This window comes from Elephas maximus, chromosome 4 (assembly GCF_024166365.1).
Source record: "Elephas maximus indicus isolate mEleMax1 chromosome 4, mEleMax1 primary haplotype, whole genome shotgun sequence".
NCBI lineage: Eukaryota > Metazoa > Chordata > Mammalia > Proboscidea > Elephantidae > Elephas > Elephas maximus.
This window is the reverse complement of record NC_064822.1, coordinates 140,391,645-140,413,195: the sequence shown is the minus strand read 5'-3', so window position 1 is coordinate 140,413,195 and position 21,551 is coordinate 140,391,645. Positions and strand designations below refer to the sequence as shown.

General features: G+C 35.4%; 1 protein-coding gene across 13 annotated transcripts in view; it reads right to left on the bottom strand.

Annotated features, from left to right (window-relative positions):
- NAV3 (neuron navigator 3) overlaps positions 1–21,551 on the bottom strand; it is a 937,562-nt gene that overhangs the window by 40,400 nt on the left and 875,611 nt on the right. For all 13 annotated transcript variants that reach the window (XR_007517283.1, XM_049883940.1, XM_049883939.1 and 10 more), the window contains 3 exons: positions 16,148–16,231; positions 6,931–7,042; positions 162–283 (listed from right to left, as the gene is read on the bottom strand). Coding sequence is in view for 12 of the 13 variants with exons in the window: in XM_049883940.1 (XP_049739897.1) it covers positions 162–283; positions 6,931–7,042; positions 16,148–16,231 (318 nt within the window). In the remaining variant the exon portion in view is untranslated. The remainder of the gene's footprint in view (positions 1–161; positions 284–6,930; positions 7,043–16,147; positions 16,232–21,551) is intronic.

The window sequence follows — 21,551 nt, the reverse complement described above, 5'->3', positions numbered from 1 at the left end:
CAATACCACGCTGATCTTGGTGATATGTGAAGAATCTGAGGAGCCAGTAATTTGAATGGGATTCTTTATAAACTTCTGCACATCTCTACAGCCCAAAAGTAAACATCCTGACTCACTGTGCAATAATAAACTTTTGAATTAGATTAATGATGATGGCTTACCCAGTTTTTCTTTTTCTTTTTCTTGGAGTCAGCATCGTTACCACTGCCAATGCTGGAATGACTTGTGGCACTGTTGATACTAGAAACGCTTTCAGAGGAATGCTGTCTTCGGATGCGAAGATCTAGCAACAGGTAGAGAGTATCACATTTGCTCATAAAGACTCTCAGTCTGAACAAATAAGACTTTTAGACTTTCTGAGAACAAGTTCTCCAATAAAGGTCAACAAGGCTTTGTACAGATCATTTAGAGGTGGTTTTTGATTTTATGAGTTCAATAAAGTACAAGACTATTTGCTTTCCTTAACTGAGTTATCTGCATTAATATTCAACGGGAGTCTGCAGCACTGGTATTTAATGAGTTCAGAGTTTTGCCCAAAAAATGAAATGCTATGCTAGTGATTTCTACTGAATACCTGAATCAAACAGTGCTTCCAAAATGATTTATTCCAAATGATTAGTTCCATGGAGTGGATAGAAACTCATAATAGCATAACAATTAATTGTATCTTTTTAATATTTGTTCTTTGAATAAGGTTGCCAAAGCCAAATATATTAATTTTCCATTTCATAGAATCATATCATGTTAGAGCCAAAACAAACCTTAGAAGTCATCTAACCAACGACTTCATTTCACAGATGAGGAAACTGAAGTGTGAAGAAGTTTAGTAACGTAACCAAGGTCAAAGAGCCAAAGAGGGGAGGGTTTTTGAGAGAGAACCTGGTGCGTGAATTAAACAGAGAAAATATTCAAGAGGGTGCTAGTGTTCCATCATAGCTATAGTCCCTGTCTATGATTGGGAATACTAATAACAGCAACAATAGCAACAAATAAGAATCATAGGGCTAACTCTTACTCTGTGCTTACTCTGTCCTGAGAGTATCAAACTTTATTCTTAAAGCAAACCACCAAAATGAGTTTAACTACTAAATGTAATTTGCCCATTGTCACATAGCTGAAAAATACAGAGCCAGTCTCGGAGCTAGGCTGATTCCAACACCTATTGTGCTAACTGCTGTATGATATGACTCCCCCTATAATTTACAAAGCATGCAGTGCTTCTCTAGTTATACACGATATCTTGAAGATGATATTATTCGATGTTTAATAACTTTTTGAAAGTATCTATTCACTCCATATAAACCAGTTATGACTTTTTTCATAGACATTAAAACTTCATTTGAAATTGTATTTACTTACAGTGAACTGTGTTAGTGGAAACACTAGGGGAATTTAAAAGATGATTTCTATGTCAAGTTTGCTTTTCAGTCATTTCTATTACTATATTTAATTGGCATTAATGTCAATTAGGCATGCAAAAAATCAGTCAAACCTGTAAGATGTCACAAATTACTGTATAGTATTCAAAGAGTTCCCACAGAAATAACAGTATAAAATCAAAGCCTTTCCAGTTGACTTATTAATTGTAAAGTGACTCTTGACAATGAAATTGTAACTGGTTACATTCAAACATATAATAAATGAGTTTATGTGTATGTTATTCACACACACATATATATATACGTGTGTGTGTACGTGTGTATATATATATATATATATAATATATATATATATATCTCCTCATAGGAGCACTGGTGGTGCAGTGGTTAAGTGCTCGGCTGCTAACCAAAAGGTCAGCAGTTCAAACTCACCAGCCACTCCATGGCAGAAAGATGTGGTAGTCTGCTTCATTAAAGATTTACAGTCTTAGAAACCCTATAGGGAAATTCTACTTTGTCGTATAGGGTCTCTATGAGTTGGAATTGACTCAGTGACAGTGAGTTTTTTTTTTTATATCCATATATGTATATACATGAATATCTGTCCAACTTACCTTCGAACAATTCTATAGAGAAAAGTTAGGGTTATCTTTTTTAAAAGAAAAACTTCATCATTTTCTTACTTAGGACCGTCTATTAGATTCTCATTTTACTAAGAATAGAAAAATATTCCAATTCCTAAGTAAATCCTAAAAGTCCTTGAGTAATCTGGTCTCTGCTTACCTTTCCAAACTTGTTTGATTTATTTCACCTTTGTTCATTATCTTCCTTTTCTGCCTCAAGGTCTTCCTGGAATGGTCCTTCCTCAATATTTACAATATGACATAATAATTATTTCTTGGGTCTCTCCTTAAATGCTGATATCTCTAGAAGGCCTTTCCCGACTATGCAACTTCCAGTAGGCTCCCTGGTACCCTCTCTATTGTACCTTTTCTTATACATCTTTGGACTGGAAACTCTTGTGCATGCACGCTCAGTTACATCAACAATCAAACAGAATCATTTATTTTCTGCTCTCACCAGACTATAAGATCAACAGAGACAAGGGTCATGTCTATTTGTTTACCATTGTATATCTGGGGCCTTGTACAGAATACAGCATGTTATAGGCAATCAACAAGTACTTATTGAACAAACTTATTCTTTTTTATTGTTCATCCAACCCAGTTGTATTTGCCTAATATTATTTCAAAAACAAATATTTACTGTTGAAAATAAATTAATATATATGCTGCCAAACCATACTTGGTATACTTTCAGGGGGAAAAAAAAAATCCACATTTACACACAGATGTAGTAATTTAAAAAGCACTAGCACCTCTTGAAATCATAAAATTTTCCATTACCGTCATCTTTCAACATTATAATAATTACAATTAACAAAATAGATTTGTTTATCTCACATCTCAGTAGACTGGGGATCCCTTGAGTATAAGAGAGTCTTTTATATCTTTATATTTCAAGATCTAACAGGGTGCCTAGCATATAGCAGGTGCTTAGATGATATTTGTGAATGAATAAATGAATCTGTTCTACTATGGACCTCTATTATTTATCAGGCTTTGTTAACAAAGGTGATACATAAATATAGAGAAAATACACAGATACATAAATTGGAGTCTCTAGGTGATGCAAATGGTTAGTGCACTTGGCTGCTAACTGAAAGGTCAGAAGTTTAAGTTTGCCTAGAGGTGCCTCAAAAGAGAGGCCTGGCTCTCTACTCCAAAGAGAAATCAGCCATTGGAAGCCCTATGGAAAACAATTCTACTATGACACACAGAGGGTTGCCATGAATTGAAATTTACAGCAATTGGTTTTTATTAACAGATTGATAGGTTATTTTGCCAGGGTTTGATTTGACTATAAAAGTGCCTGCTGCTTTGCTTGTAATGTATATTTTAAGATCTTACATTAAAAACTTACCAGACATAAATTTTCAATGGTCCTAAAAACCCAATTTCAATATGATCTTAGAATACAAACATATGGGCTATACAACTACCTTAATAACTGTGGAAAGACAAATAATTAGGCCAACTGACTGGTTATTTTCTCAATGTAATATAAATGATCAGTGAAATAAGAATCACTTTGGGTTCACTGAAATGAATATTTGAGTTTTAACATTATAGAAACACAATCTAAATATCTGTATACATTTAATCCCTTATAGCTAATTTTTTTTATTAGTTTTAAATTTTGGCAAATTATTTTTTAATCTTTCTTGAGAAATTTGAATATTAACTGTTTTTATTTTGCTCATTTTAAGTACCCCCTCCCACATTCTAAGCAAAGGAATTTCTGTTTTTTAATTCCAGTAGATACATTAAGATACCTGTTGCCTAAGATAAAAGAAATCCTTACAGAAAGTTTCATTTCAGTGACTTGTGCTGTATTAAAGAAAGGATTAAGCCTTTTTAAATCCCTTCTGGACCTATTTACCACATGAAGATTTAGAACATAAGCTGCTTTATTATGGCTCTAAGGTAAGACGTACATATGCAGTAATTTTCCACTGCAGCATATAAAACAACTCCCCTGCATTGAAAGTTGCCAAATTCTTAACAAAGTAGCCCCTAGAGAACTAGTTTGTCCTTCAATTTAAGTATACCTCACTTTATATAGTAGTCTTCCCAAAACTTAAATTCAAAAAAATTTTTTAATCGATATATTTTTTCTACAAAATTTTACTAAACTCTTTTTAAGTGTATCATTGTGGGTACTAGAACTAAAGACAATAAACCCTCTGGCCATCAAACAGGAAAGACATAAATGAAGGCAACAACATGTAATACAAATTTTGATAGCGGAGGTGCAGCTATTTCCAGAAATACGTAACAGGGGGATCTCATTCCATTCAGGTGTCAAAAGAACATATTTAAGCAGACTCCTGCAGAATCTACAAAAGGTATTTTTTTTTTTATGCTGAGCCAGCAGGATAGAATGTTCCAAGTAGAATAAACTAAATAACCAGAATATGTGAAGAACTTCCAAAAAATTGAAAGAAGTTCAGGGTAGTTGAAATACGGTATATTGAATATGACAGAAGAGCAACAGTCAAGGTCTAGGACAGTGTCTGGCACATAATTGGTAATCGATATATATTTGTTGAATAAAAAAGGCTGTTGAAGAAAGATTACATCATGGTTTGGAGTTTGTGCTTCATTTTAAATGCAGCAGGATGCCTGCAGATATGTATTTTAGACAATCGGTCTGGTTTCTGTAAGAATAATGATGTATGGTCAGGGAAGATTAATAGCAGGAAGGTAATTTAGGAGGTTGTGGTCATAATAGTTCATGGGAGAGATGAGGGACGGCAATAGTAGGAACAGAGAAAATTGAACAGATCCAGGAGACATTTAAGGGGAAGAATCAAAATAACTTGATGATTTATTGATTCAAGAGAGGGGGAGTTATGAAAGACACCTAGATTTCTGGCTGTATGGAAGGATGGTTATGCCATTTACTGAGAAATGGGACACTAAAGGAGAAGCAGATCTGAAAGGACAGATGCCAAGATCGAGTTTGAAGATGTTGAGTTCAAGACGCCAAACTGACATTCAAAGATACCCAAATGGAGTTCTCTATTTGGCAATTGTATATACAGATCTGTAACTTGAAAGATGAGCCTGGCCTTGAGATGGGATTTGACAGTTATCAGCATATAAATGATAACTATAGATGGAGTACTAGATGAGTTTGTACAGTATTTTAGATAGGATGCATAAACTCATTGCCATTGACTTAATTCTGACTCAAACAACCCCACAGGACAGAGTAGAACTGCCCCATAGAGTTTCCCAGGAGCAGCTGGTGGATTCTAACTGCTGCCCTTTTGGTTATCAGCTGAATGCTTAACCACTGCACCACAAGGGTTCTGATAGGATGTAGAGAACCATAGTATATAGTCACAATGGAAGAAAGCTTAGGAGAGAGTCCTAAGGAATATCAATAATCGATGAATGGATATACAAGGGTGAATGTACAGAAGAAACTTAGAAAGATATTTCAAAGGGGAAGAAGAAAAATGCAGAATATGTGATGTTATGAACATTAGAAGGAAAGAATGTTTCAAGTAGGAGAGACCCTGGGTCTAGTGTCATATAAGTAATTATTGATCCTGGAGAGAGGAGTTTTGATAGAGTTGTGGTAGGAGAAGTCGGACTCCAATGGGATGAAGGGTATTTGGTAGCTAAAGACATTGCAAAATTCCATGAAAAATTTCCAGGATTTACCTGGAAATAGGAAGAGAGCTATTAGGACATTCAGAATTTAGGTAGCAATTTTTAAGCTGGGAAAATTGACCATATTGAATGCTATTGAAAAGAGTCAGGGTATGAATAAATAGAACTTATATAAAGAAAACATGACACGACATTCTTTTGTAAAGAGTATTTCTTGAGTGGTAAACCAAATGTCATGGATTGACCTGTGTCCCCAAAAAACATCTGTCAAATTGGCTAGGTCATGATTCCCTTGTGTGATTGTATGACTGTCTACCATTTTATCGTCTGATACGATTTCTCTACGTGTTGTAAATCCTATTGCTATGATGTAATAAGATGGATTAGTAGCAGTTACACTGATGAGGTCTACAAGATTAGATAGTGTCTTCAGTCAATCTCTTTTGAGACATAAAAGAGAGAAGCAAGCAGAGAGACAGGGGGATCTCATACCACCAAGAAAGCAGTACCGGGAGCAGAGCGTGTCCTTTGGACCTGAGGTTCCTGTGCTGAGATGCTCCCAGACCAAGGCAAGACTGACCTTTCTCCAGAGCCTACAGAGAGAGAGAGCCTTCCCCTGGAGCTGATGCCCTGAATTTGGACTTGTAGCGTACTAGACAGTGAGAGAATAAATTTCTCTTTGTTAACTCCATCCACTTGTGGTATTTCTGTTATAGCAGCACTAGATGATTCAGACACCAAGAGATGGGAGGTAGTGGCAAAGAGAGGAGTATTTTATCATTGTTTAGAATTGCTAGAGTGCCACATTATTTATTTATTTGGTGTGGTAATAAATAGCACACCAACTTTAAGTCACCTATCTTATTGTTTTTAAATTCTCTAATGGAAATGTACCTTTTTTATTGCCCCCACCTAGAATGGGTCGTTCCTCATGCCCACTACTTGCTATATCACGATGCTGATTTTTATTTTTGTACAACACAGATCTGGATTTTCATACTTCTTACTGGATTTGTTTTGCTTGAAGTCAGACATGCTTGTATTAACCAATCTTCCTATTAATACCTTTGCCAAAGCAAGTGGAGAGAAATGCACGTACATATATAAAAGCAAATTCCATAAGCTCAATTTAGAAATTATTTGCTAACCAAAGATACTCTTCTCAAATTCTGGGATTCTGACCACATTAATACCAACTGACCCACGACAAAAAGCGGTATTACTGAGTAAAAGCAGCTTTACTGTAATTAACGAATAAAATAGATACTTATTGTATTGACGAAAAATGACAATATTTCTAAATATACCTTTGGGAGGGTGGTCTGGACCATTCAGTGCTCCCTGAATGGCTGCCTGGGCAGCAGAGTTCTGGGCCTTCAGCATTTCAATGGTTTCTCTTAGTTCTATAAGTTCAGACTCCTGTGGAACAAACACAGTTTGGAAGCTTTAATACCTAGAGAGAAAAATAAATACAATGTCCTTTTTCATAATTCTCTACCAAATTGGTTTGGTTTATATAGTGCCAGCTTCCTGAGAGATCTGGATATTTGGATGATCTCATCAAGTTTTATTAACAACTTCTATCTTTTTTTTCTATCTTAGCTAAAGAAGAACCTCCCCCCGCCCCCGCAACTTCTTGGTTATTCTCTCATAAATGTGATCTGAATTGTCTTTATTCTTTCAAAGGATGTTAAAGCTGACCAGTACTAACTAAAGCAAAATATCACATCTCTTGTTTAGGTATTAACTTATTAATATTGCATATGATTACACTGGAGCCCTGGTGGCATAGTGGTTAAGAGCTACAGCTGCTAATCAAAAGGTCAGCAGTTGGAATCCACCAGGCACTCCCTGGAAACCCTATGGGGCAGTTCCACTCTATCCTTTAGGGTCGCTATGAGCTGGAATCAACTCGAAGGCAATGGGTTTATTTATTTGTTTTTGCTTATGATTACATTGAAGCCCTGGTGGCACAGTGGTTAAGTGCTACAACTGCTAACCAAAAGGCTGGCAATTGAATCCTACAGCCTCTCCTTGGAAACCTTATAGGACAGTTCTACTGTGTCCTACAGGGTCGCCATGAGTCAGAATTGACTTGACGGCAATGGTTTGGTTTTGGTTTTGGTATATGATTATGTTAGATATTCAGCTATCAGTATTGCCCTGTTGCATTACATTTTATTTGCTGTCAACTGCAAACTCTGAGTTTTAGTCAAATGAATGACATCACATTTTGTGTGTTTTGTACTTGGGCAATTGATTCAAGTGTAAAGCAAGGAACATATCATTAACTCGGCTCTATTAAATACCATCTTATTAAATTCAACCTGTTCTCTTGTTTTATCAACATCATATTAGATTCTGATACTTTTCATCCAATAAATATCTTGATTCTACTATAGAGACCCATCTCACCAGGCTGAATCAACACATAAATTAGAAAAAAAAAAATAAGCGAGTAGAAATAAATGTAATATAACTAAACCAAAACCAAATCCATTGCCATTGAGTGGATTCCCACTCACAGCGACCCTATATGACAGTGTAGAACGGCCCTATAGGGTTTCCAAGGCTGTAATCTTTTTGAAAGCAGACTGCTACGTCTTTCTCTGGAGGAACAGCTGGTGGGTTCGAACTGCTGATGGTTTTGGTTCACAGCCGAACACTTTAACCACTGCACAGTCAGGTCTTCTATATGTAATATAAGGTACTTAAGTAGGAGCCTTGGCAGTTTGAATCCACCAGCCACTCATTGGAAACCCTATGGGGCAATTCTACTCTGTCCTATGGGGTCAACTCTACAGCCACAGGTTTTGGTAATTAAATGAGTTAAACTATCAAAACAAAAGTAGTTTATCAGTTCACTTTCTATTAAAAAAAAAAAAATTACATTTTCTTATTGAATTTAGAGTACCTTTAAGACAGGTACTGATGAAACACACTGTATAAAGTTGTTCCTTTACAGTTATTTGTTAAGTGAATTATACCACCAGAAATGAGGCATTATGAGGAAGACAACATAACCTACCCCTCAAAAAAAAAAAAAAATGAAAATGAAAGACAACTGCAACAACCAAAATGGAAATAATGAGAATGTTCACGCATTGTAAAGAATGTAATCAATGTCACTGAACAATTTGTGTAGAAATTGTTGAATGGTAACTTAACTGCTGCATAAGCCTTCACCAAAAACACAATAAAATATAATTTAAATAAACAAAAGGGAATTGGAGATCTGTTTCAGGTTTTATCAGAAGCCCAATAGCAAGGGGTATCCTTAGTGGAGATGCTAATCCTAAAGATTATATCATTTTCAGCATCTTATAGGAAAAACTTCTTGGTAATGTATTTATCATTAATCACTTGCTCTACCATCTTTGGCAGAAAAGCCAAAGAATAAGGCTTCAGTTTTTCACTCCATGAAAATTAGGTTATCCCCACTCAATGCTGTCCAGAATATATGAAAAAGGCAAAAATTACTGACAACTGCTTTTTCAGGAAACTGCTTCAAACATGGAAATGTCCAGCAACTATTTTAACCTCAGATACTTAAAAAAAATAAAAATAAAACATGATTCTAATTGAAATGATATCCAGGTTCAGAGTCAACATCTAGCACTTATACACCTATTTTTATTGGATATCTGGCATATTCCTGATAGGGAACAATTATTTTTTGTTTTTTTTTAACAAACTCTCTGATAGACTTTTAATTGCTTGTAAGTCAAAGAATTTTATTATGAAAAATCAATAGCAACCTTCTGGATTTATAGATGAGTCTTCAAATATACTTGGCTGTAATTCCATTTGCATTTATTTACCATAAAGGTAAAAGATGATAAATTTCCAATGTCTTGGTAAATAAATTTCCAATGTCATGCCACAAAATTCAGACCCAATTCATCATCATTTTTCAATTTCTCCAAGCTCTATTTTCTGTCTTTTGCCCAACTAGTAATAGATAAGTTTATCAAAATTTAAAGTGGTTTTCTATTTAAAATAAGTCAACTAGGAAATAAAATATTTACTGGAAATTAATCCTGCTTTTTCCAGAAATATATCCACAACAATGGTACCTATGGTACATAGTAAATGAATCATATAATTCAAATGTTAATTCTATAACATATATACTAGAATACATGTTAAGTTTTAACTAAAGTCCAATTTTTGTTATTGAATTTAAAATAAAAAAAATGTACTTCGGATTTTGCTTTAAAGGAGAAAATGGAAATGAGAAAGTCTGGAGCAAACGTCTAAAAGAGTTTAAATTAATTTTATGAGTTAGCTGACTTATTTCAGCGTAAACTTTAATCCTTTCTACATAAATCTCTTTTGGAAACAATTATTAAAAAATTAAAAGTAGAATATTCAAGAAATGTTCCTTTTTCAGGTAATTACGTTGCATATGACATAACAGAATGGTTACTTTCTAAAATGAAGTGTAGTTTTATAAACAACAGCTATTAACAAGTTAGCTGTTATTCAGTGTGGTGCAATAAACCCAAAGGAGGAATAGCTAGGTAAGAAATATATTCATTATATAACATGGGAGAATCACGCCTATGAAAAAATTATTTGAACCAAACTCATATTAGCAATTTGAAAGTGTGACTTTATAAGTCTAAGCAAGTATGTATAAAATGTTATAAAAAAAAATGTTGTAATCATCTTTAATTAAAAAGATACTAAATTCTACATTGACATAATCTTTTCAAACCTGAACTAATTATCTCTCCATAGCTGCAAAAATTCCTTATTTCTTGTTTCAGTTAATGAGATCTGCCCTCACCTTGTCACTCAAGCTAGAACCATCTCTTTTCTCTGAGACTTTGCATATGATTTTCCCTTTGCTTTAAATAACCTTTCCATAAAAGCCATACTGAAATGCCTCCATACATGTGAAACCACTTAGTTTTCCCTCCAGGATAAATCAAACGGTCCCTTTTCTTTATGCTTCTAGATGATTTAATGCATTTGGTTTACTTAGTGATTGAAATGTTTTCTGCTGATTTATTATCTCAGTAAATGTTGGGATGATTATGCTGAGATGTTGTGGTCTATGCAAAATAGGCATTTTTCTCCTTCAAATAATAATGTAAAACCTCAACTTTACTACATACATTTTTATTTACAAGAGGGTGTTTGATCATCTAGTAAGTGAGGTGCCCTATAAAATGTCAATAATCATTATAAACAAAAAAAGTCTCAATATGGCTAATCAGTGGAATCTCCTTTGGATGCTAACAAAAGCAGGTGTTCCTTTCCTTCTTTTTCAGTAGTATTATGGAGACGAATACATAGCAGTGTAAAATAAAAACATTGCTGAGATATAGGAATCTAGGAATTGTTTTTCTATAGTTTATTTCTAGTCTTCTTTTTTTCCCTTCGTAGTCATAATTTGTTGTTCACATTTACTATTTTTTTTTAAGCTATAATGAATTGTTACTGAAATGCTGCCTCCAAGCACACAACCATGAATTCCTTTTTAGGGGGAAGGAGAACGGGGTGTGTGGGCAGGGGAGTATAGATTGGGAAGAGTATGGTTAGAAACAATTTCCAGAGTTAATTGAATACAAAGTCATTAGATAATCTGAAATAATATCACACTGTCTCTTTCTTTTAGAAAGTAGCCTAATAGAAGATATTCAATAAGCTTTGAGAATTCCTTTTCAGCCTTTAAAAACATCCCAGAAAAATGTCAGAAGATATGGATTTAAAGTTTACTCTTCCAATTCATTACCTACTTTCCTACTCTCTTTTTTCTTCATTAAATACCAAAGAGAAGATTGGAGCTGGGATAATTCCGCAAAGGGTTTTGGCACTAAAATATTCAGATCATGTTTTTGTTGACACTGCTACTTCTTAAAAATGATATTTTAAAAGTCAAGGACCAAACTGAAGTTTAATTCCTCTCCAATCAGGCATTCAAGGTTATGGTGCTCCAAACGCCTGATAATCATGTAAGACTCTAGTTTTCCATGAAAGAATTTTTTGTGTAAAAGGAGTTAGGTAGGGTTCGTATCTCTTAATTGTTTGTACATGTCTCTGAGGCTAAACAAGCATTTCAGGCTTGGAAAGCTTCAAAATAAAATGAGCAAATACAGAGTTTGAATATCAAACTTCCTAGGCATTCTTTCCAGACTAATTTTCTAATTATATCTGACCTATTTCCAAATTTCTCCTGGGCATAGGCCTGATTGAGAATCCCAGCACTGAAGCTTGGTGACAAATCTCAACAATCAACTTGAACTTCTAGACAAGGCTCTCAAGAAATTCCACTAAATTTGTCTATTGCTTCCTCACACTGACATTCAGTTAATCTTATACTACCCAGTTGTAGTTTCTTTGAACACTCTCCACCCCCTGCTCTCCACTCTGTATTTGCTTTGAAATCTTGTGAATCTTGAACCTGGCAAGCTCTGCTCCATCATCATTCAGATGACCTAAATTCACCAAATCTCAGTACTGTAAGTAATTTGGAAATTATGATATCCCATTATTCTATGCCCTAAAAAGCTAATGGATATATTTCCTAAGACTGTGTTGTTGTTGTTGTTAGGTGCCATCAAGTCAGTTCTGACTGATAGTAACCCTATGTACAACAGAACAAAATACTGCCCAGTCCTGGGCCATCCTCACAATTTTTGCTATGCTTGAGCCCATCGTTGCAGCCACTTTGTCAATCCATCTTGAGAGTCTTACCCTTTTTCGCTGACCCTCCACTTTACCAAAAATGATGTCCTTCTCCAGAGACTAGTCCCTCTTGATAACACGGCAAAAGTACGTGAGATGAAGTCTCATTACCCTTGCTTGCTTTTAAGGAGCATTCTGGCTATACTTCTTCCAAGGCAGACTTGTTGGTTCTCTGGGCAGTCCACGGTATATTTGCTATTCCTCACTAACACCATAATCCAAAGGCACCAATTCTTCTTCAGTCATACTTTTTTTGTTCATTGCTCTATTCCCAGAAGCTAGAACAGTGTCTTGTACATACCAGGCATTCAATATAAACTTAATGAATGACTAAATGGATAAAAGAACCTTGGAACTCCAGGGACAGAGTTCGAAAACCTCTGCTCTATGTTCTCCTAGCCTTTTCCCAGGACTGCTGGATCACTGGAGAGCCATATACCCTTTTATCTCAGGTCCCTGAAGAAATGCCTTTACTGAAATATGATTAAATGTTACGCCCTCAGCTTTTAAAGAAATGTCTATTTGAGCAGCAATTTTATAACTTGTTATCTCATGACCCCAATTTAAGAATACTTATGGTAAATTCCTCCTTGAATTCAGTGCCAAAAAAGTTTGTCTCTTCAATCTAAATTATGCTCTTTAGTCAAAAAATGAGAACTAAACGTGCCAAGCAATTTCCCTTTGTGCATTAGCTTCCTTGAACTGAATTCAGTTCAGTGCTTTGTGGCAGTGATTATCTAGAGTCAAGCATCTTGTTAAAGTCATTCCTCTCCTCTTTTTGTTAGATTCTGTCATTTTTATTTGAATTGTGCCACATTATATTGTGATTTATTCTATAGAAAAAATAAATAAATAAAACAACCTGTTACTATCAAGTCAATTCCAATTCCTAGAGACACTATGTAGGACAGAGTAGACCTGCTCCATAGGGCTTCCAGGACTGTCTATCTTTATGGAAGTAGGCTACCACATCTTTCTCTGGAGGAGCAGCTGATGGGCTCAAACCTCTGACCTTTCGGTTACCAGCCAAAGAACACTTAACCACTACGCCACCAGGGCTCCAGGCAAGTGTTAAATCTCAGATTAATAAAATATTTATCAACAATGTCGTGTGAGTACAGCTTGCAGTTAGAAGGCGAATCATTTTGTTTTCAGGTGAAGGTGGAGCACAGGGGATTTTCAGGGCAGTGAAACTGTTTTATACGATACTGTAATGGTAGATATATGACATTATTCATTTTGCAAAATCCATAGAACTCTACAACACAGTGAACCCTAATGTAAAATATGGACTTTAGTTAGTAATAATTTATCAATATTGATTCATCGATTATGATAAATGTACCATAAATCAAGGCAAAATGTTAATAATTGGGCACACTATGGGTAGACAGTGGGGGAAAGAAGGAAATATGTGAACTCTGTATTTTCTGTGCAATTTTTCTATAAACCTGAACTCCTCTGGAAACCCTGGTGGTGTAGTGGTTAATTGCTATGGCTGCTAACCAAAAGGTTGGCAGTTCAAATCTACCAGGTGCTCCTTGGAAACCCTATGGAGCAGTTCTACTCTGTCCTATAGGGTCACTGTGAGTCAGAACCAACTTGATGGCAATGAGTTAAACTCCTCTACAAAATAAAGGATATTAATTTAAAAAATTGCAAGGGCAATTTCAAATATGATGATATCTTCTGAGAACACTGAATAATTTTGGCAATGCTATTTTAAGGACAGTGAACACAATGATAAAACTCCTTGAATTATGTAGATGTATTTTTAAATATTCAGGCATTATTCTTGGATATAATAAATTACCATACTTGCATATTTTTCCACCTTCCATGACAAAATTTACTTGAAAATATAAAAGAATTGAGGGCAATATTAAAGGGCAAAAAAAAAAAAAAAAAAAAAAAAACCATTAATTCTGTCTTCTTAAAGATATTAAGGCTTAAATATTAACTCTGTTTTCTAGCAATATACTTGGAATATGCCCACTTATGAATTTGGCTTATCTTATATTTTTCAGAGGAAGGAAAGAGAGAAACATGAAGGAAAGTGATAATTTCCTACTGTATGTCACATTATCATAGCATCTCACTTAATCCTTATAATGATCCTAAAAGGTAGCTATTAAAATCTCCATTTACAAAACAATGAATTTGAAGTTCAGAAAAGGTTACATAAACCTGCCCAAGGTTACACAGCTCTTAAGAGACACAGCCAACATTCACCCTCAGGCCTACTGAACCACAACGTTTTTATTCTTTCCTATTCAACTGCCCTAAAAGGCCTTGTAATCCTCTTTGCTGGGTTTTTATGTTACATTGTGAAGTGGCAAACTATAACTACCCCTGCCTCACAAAAGGAAAAAAAAATCTGGATAAAATTTCTGAGTCCAAAAGGAGCTTGTTAGCTGCCCTTCCAGAAGAGGTTTAACAGGGATGGATGGTATTCTCTTTCATAGACAGGAGAAATTTATGCAAAAGAATGGCAGATAAGGGGAAAATGGAATACTGTTTGCTAGTTACACCAGGCAATGATAGGAATCTTGCATTTTCGCTTATGACTTAATTGGATTGTTCATTCAGTTTTTAAGAACTTTTTTTTTTTAATAGCAAATTGACCACATTTGGTAATATACGCTAGTTCTGTAAAGCTAATAATATACCTTATAGAAGTTAAAGACAAAATTAAAGCCATCCTTAATGGATAGGTATAGGAGTTTATTCTGAAAATATCTAACACTTTTTAGATTATGGATCCTTTTGACAATAAGAAGAAAACTGGGGACACTGTTCATATATGCATATATACAGTTTTTATAAAAATGTCCATACGACTTCAGAAGCTTCACCTGTCTCTGACATTCATCCAAGGACCTAGGTTCAAAAAATCAAACCAAACTTCTTGCTATCAAGTCAATTCTGACTCAGCAACTCTACTGGACAGTGTAGAACCGCCCCATAAGGTTTCCAGGGAGCAGCTGGTAGATTAGAACGGCTGAACTTTTTGTTTAGCAGCTGAGCTCTTAACTACTGTTATAGCACCTAAGTTAAGACCACCTAAACTAATAGCAGGGAAGTAAGTTACTAGTCATTATAAGGAAAGTGATCTGATTCTTTTCAGGCAGTCTGGACTTTTGATACATCAGTCTTTGTGAACAAAATGCTTTATTCCTTGTATTTTAGTATTCTATAAAATTCTTATTTTATCTTAAAACTTTTGATTTAACTTAAATAAATTCCCTTCAAAGGCAATATATTCCAGATGCCAACTAGTCTTCATTGACTCCAAAATTATACAGGATTTTCCCTTGTTTCATACACGCTGTCACCTAGAGCCCCTTACTTTGTAGAGAGTTAATATTCATTCCAGGCATCCTCCCTGGGTTTCTCAGCCTATAGCCATGGACTCTTACTGGGCTTATAGACTGTGCATTTGTGAACACTCTTGTCAGGATGCAGTTCTTGTCAACTGCATAACAAATTGCTCCTAGAATATTCTAACTTTTTTCCTATATAGCCATTTTCTTTCTTAACTTTTGGTATTTTTTTAATAGTTCAATCCATCAGAAGTAAAATAATAGACTGTGTAGAAAGAACTGTGTGTGTATGTGTGTGTACTTTCCAATATGGATTAATCTGAATCCCAAATTGTTAAATTAAAATCTGAAGAAAAAAAAAGCTGGTATCTTCTCATTGTTCTAATTTAGTATACAATGACTGCTCTGTAGTATTATGTTTAAGGAGCTGTTCCAAGGTGTTGTGTAAACATCCTATGCAACCTGCTGTCTTCTTTCAAGCCCCAGTGGCAATCCCTGAATTTACCTTCTGTTCAGCTGTCATGGTTAGGCTTTGCAACCGGCCAGTCATATTCCCTAAACTCTTTTCAAAAGCTGCTACAAGGTGAGCCTGTGAAGAAAAGAGAAGAGATATGTTTTAAATGTCAGAACCTTATGTGGATAGCTGAAAACCCTTAATTTCAGGTGTTCCAACTCTTTCAATACTGTGACCATCATCATTAGCTCTCGATGCTGACTATGCTGTAACACAAATCTTCATTTATCATTCCTAAACTTTTGCTTATTAAAATCAGTGTTTCAGTCTCCTGACATTTAATTTGAGCTCAACTGCTGAAAAGGGGATGGTATTTTGCAAATAATAACACCTTCTGATTTGCATATCATGAAGAGATTTGACACTCAAAATACTGAATAAAGTTCTGAGTTGCCATGTCTTCAGGCTTAATGCTCAAGAGAAAGTCACTGAAACAGTCAATAGATAAATGTTCCTCATTTTTATATTCCCATGATGACCTTTGAAGATATTGTTAGCTCCTCTATTGTAATGATACTCTCCTTCAAGTGTCGGACATCTGCTGACAGCTTTGACATTATCTTTTTCCTCTATTTCTACTTAGAAAGAGTAGAATTGAAATGGATTGTCTTCATTTTCCACATTCGTTTCAATAAAAGGACTTTTCTTTCTACTTTATTCATCTCAACTAAGGATGTACAGGTATATATATATAACTCTTGGTAGCTCTAGAAGAGCTGAAAGGCTGAGGCACCTACTATCAAATGGATCACAAGAGTCCTAAGAATTAGAGCACTAGAAGTTTATTCCATTAGAGGTAGCATCTAGAATGTACGAGTTCCTTCCACTAGCATCATGATACAAAGCTATCTTTGTTTTTGTTATTGTTAGGTGCCATTGAGTTGGCTCTGACTCATGGCGACCCTATGTACAACAGAATGAAACACTGCCAAGTCCTGCACCATCCTCGCAGTCGTTGCTATTTTGACCATCATTGCAGCCACTGTCAGTCCGTCTCTTTGAGTGTCTTCCTCTTTTTCGCTGACCTTCTACTTTAACAGTCTTTGTTCTTAGCTCTGAACTTACGTAGAACTGCCTTTCTTTACCTGATGTGGCAATATGGGGAAGCAGTTTGTAATAATTCCGCTAATCTTCAGTCCATCAGTACAACTCCTCTCTCCCTCTCTTTCTGTCTCTCTTTACCATATACATACACAGATACTCTAACTCTCACACACATATATTACCTTAAAAATTATACACCAATGTTTGTTAGCAGATTTAACTAAATAACACCCTAAGAAAAAAAAGAGGATTATTTTATACTTTAAAATTTTCTCAATAAAAAGGAATGTTATTACATCAGACATAGTATCTCCAGAAATTAGCGTAAAGCTATGCCCCTTTCTCTTATATTTTAATTTTTTCAATTGTGACAAAACATATATAAAAGCAAACACAAAATGAACAGCTCACTGATTTTATCACAAAGTGAACATTCATGCACCCACTGGCCAAGTCAAGATCTAAGACATTTCAAGACCCTAGAAGCCCTCCCTTGTCCCTTCAACATCACTGTCTCCTTTTTTCCTCCCCAAAGATAACCACTATCCCTCAACACTATGTTTTAATTTTGTCCAATTTTAAAAATTTTATCTGTGTAATCATATGGCATGACTCTTTTGTGACTTTTTCTTTTGCTTAACACTAAGTTTTTGGTATTCATCTATGTTGTGTGGAGCAGCCAAGCTCTTATGTACAAAATACCTTTCTCTTAAATAAGAGTCGTCACACGAATAGACATATGTGATCGCTGCAGCATTGTTCACAACAGCAAAAAGATGGAAACAACCTAGATGCCCATCAACAGATGAATGGGTAAACAAACTATGGTACATACACACAACGGGAGTATTACACAATGAGAAAGAGCAATGAATCTGCGAAGCCTCTCACAACACGGATGAACCTGGAGGGCATTATGCTGAGTGAAATAAGTCAACAAAAGGACAAACACTATATGACACCACTACAGTAAAAACTCATGAAAAGGTTTACTCACAAAAAGAAACAGTTCTTGATGGTTACAAGGGAAGGGAGGTGTGGGGATGGAAAAACACTAAATAGACAATAGATAAGTGGTAACTTTGGTGAAGGGTAAGACAGTACACAATACTGGGAAAGCCAGCACAACTTGTCCAAGGCGAGGTCATGGAAGCTCCATAGACACATCCAAACTCCCTGAGCACCCGAATTGTTGGGCTGAGGGCTGTAGGGACCATGGTCTCAGGTAACATCAAGCTCAATCAGCATAACATAGTTTATAAAGAAAATGTTCTACCTTCTGCTCTGGAGAGTAGCATATGGGGTCTTAAAAGCCTGTGAGCGGCCATCTAAGTACTCCACTGTTCTCACCCCATCAGGAGCAAGGGAGAATTAAAAAAAAAAAAAAGACACAAGGGAAAGATTAGTCCAAAGGACTAATGGACCACAACTACCACTGCCTTCACCAGACTAAGTCCAGTAAAATGAGATGGTGCCTGGCTACCACCAACTGCTCTCAGAGGGATCATGATAGAGGGTCCCAGACAGAGCTGGAGAAAAATGTAGAATGAAATTCTAACTCACAAAAAAAGACCAGACTGACTGGCCTGACAGAGACTGGTGAAATGCTGAGAGTATGGCCCCTGGACACCTTTTAGCTCAGTAATGAAGTCACTCCTGAGGTTCACCCTTCAGCCAAAGATTAGACAGGCCCATAAAACAAAACGAGACTAAAGCGGCATACCAGTCTAGGGGCAAGGACTAGAAGGCAGGAGGGGATAGGAAAGCTGGTAATAGGGAACCCAAGGTCAAAAAGGGAGAGTGTTGACATGTTGTGGGGTTGGTAAGCAATGTCACAAAATAATACATGTACTGTTTAATGAGAAGCTAGTTTGTTCTGCAAACCTTCATCTGAAGTACAATAAACAACAACAAAAATAGCTTTCTCTTAGAGGAGATACAGAATAATAAGTGTAATAGCCAGATTATATAAAAATATTAAATACAGCAAAAAGTGGAACATCACCCTAAAAGAAATTATACCGGGGAGATTATCAATAAGAAAGTTAATAATTTTATACGCTGAAAGGCAAAAAAAAAGTATCTTTTGTTTTGTTATATAATCAATTCAGTGATGTCTGAAAAATGTTAGCAATAACTATCCTTAGTGACTGTTTCCAAATTATCTAAGAGCTGAGATTTGTGAAGAAGAGGTATTTAAAAACAAATGCATCCCACCTGACTTGGCTGCCTGATGGCGTGGGCGAGAGGCCAGAGTACCTGGCTGATCGTATGGTGTGGCCAAACATCTGTTGTTGCCTTTCTGTGTGGGGCTCTTGTTTTCTGTCTGGTGGTGGGTCTCGATTCAGGGAAGGCTAGGTAATACTGCCTGCCAACATATCCCTTCTTCTTTCTCAAGACATTCTAGGATAGCTTTAAAAACAATCTTCCTGTGCCTTTCTGCCGCTCTTATCAGTTTCCAAAAAAGGAGGGAAGGCTTATGCGTATTCTACTGAGTGAAGGCTACATTCTGCCAGTCAATAGAGAGGTGAGCTGACTAGATATCTTTCTCACTTAAAACTGTCCCATATAACAAAGGAAATATTTTAGCAGACAGCCAATTAAAATTCAAACCTAAAAATTAAAACAGGATTGTAGTGTAGACTCTATAAGAATGTAATCGTAACAGGTCCAAACCTATGATGGATCAACTATAAGAAATATCCCAAATTAAGGAAAATCATTTAAGTCCTGATAGAATTATTCGTACAATGGATAAAAATGAATAACTAGACAGCTAAAAATAAGTATTAAATAAGTTAAATATTTTCCATAAAATCAAACACATTGTAATTAAAAACAAAAAACACTGTAATTAGTCCTTATGAATTATGGATATTACATTTCTATACAACAATCATCATTATATAGATCCCACTCACACTTAAACAAACGGTAGAAAGTACACTTGCAGACTGAACAAACTATAAGTCACATCTCTACTTCTACACAGGAACTATACATTTAAAAAAATCTCAATTTATATTGAATAAATTTTATATAGAAATAATTTTATGCAGTTCCTATAATTTATTTCTCATAGTGACTCATAGCACCCTACAGGGATTGACTCAGTGGCAACGGGTTTGGTTTTGGTTTTATAATTGATTTGATTTATATACATGTAGGTTAAACATATATAGAAATAGATCAACAGGGATTAAACCAGAGGAAATAATCTCTATTTCCTTAACAACACAAATGGACATAACTATACAAGACTCCATCCCTTTTAGCTACAATGCCACTAATAAAAATATTTGAAACGAGATTGGCATTCAAGTAATTTTACATGCATCTGTTTGTATCAGTCCTTCAGTACTGCAATAGTCTTAAAGTAAATTTTAATAAACTGCTCTGTTAACAGAATAAAAGATAACGTGTATCCTCATTACTTGAAGCTTTTTATTTTATCTTTGAAAGTTTCAGCCAATAAATTTACCTGATGGTAAAAAGTTTTAACAAGTCAAGTCACCACCAAATAAAGGAACACTACATAATGGAATAAAGTTGAAACTCCCAGGTAATTAATACTTAGACCTCTTTAAAAAAATAATTGTGGAGGATCTTTGTGGGGATTTTCAATTAACTTTTTATTTTAAAATAGAGACTGAAAAAAATTGCAAAGATACTACAATGTAGCCCCTTAAGCCCAATGGTTACGTCTTATATATTATAGAAAAAAAATATATATAAAACTTGAATTTTAACATTGTTGCACATATGTAGATTCATATACATAGATTCATGTAACCACTACCTCAATCAAGATGTTCCATTACCACAAAGGTCTCCTTCTTGCTACCCCTTTATTGCCACATCCACCACCCTCCACCCACAATCTCTAGCCTCTGATAATCACTAAACTGTTACTTATTTCTATGTTTTTGTCCCACCGCACATCTCTCAGTTTGTAGTACTGCAGTGATTTGCATATTGTTGTGATACTCAAGCTAAGCCACCAGTATTTCAAGTAACAGCAGGGTCACCATGGCAGACAGTTTTCAGCAGAGCTTCAAGGCTAAGACAGACTAGGAAGAAGGACCTGACAGTCTACTTCCGAAAAAACTGGCCATTGAAAACTATGAATGGCAATGGGACACTGTCTGATATAGTGCTGGAAGCTGTTTTCATGGCAGATAAATAAAACCCAGTGGTTTTTTTTTTTTTTTTTTTTTTTTGGCATTTACATTGTTTTATGCCTTCTGAGTATAAATTCAGGAACCTAGAAAATAGTGTTTTACACTACTACACATCTAGCCTATATTATAAGATTTATAGTTGTCTCTAGCTATTTCCTTAAGAGCTTTTC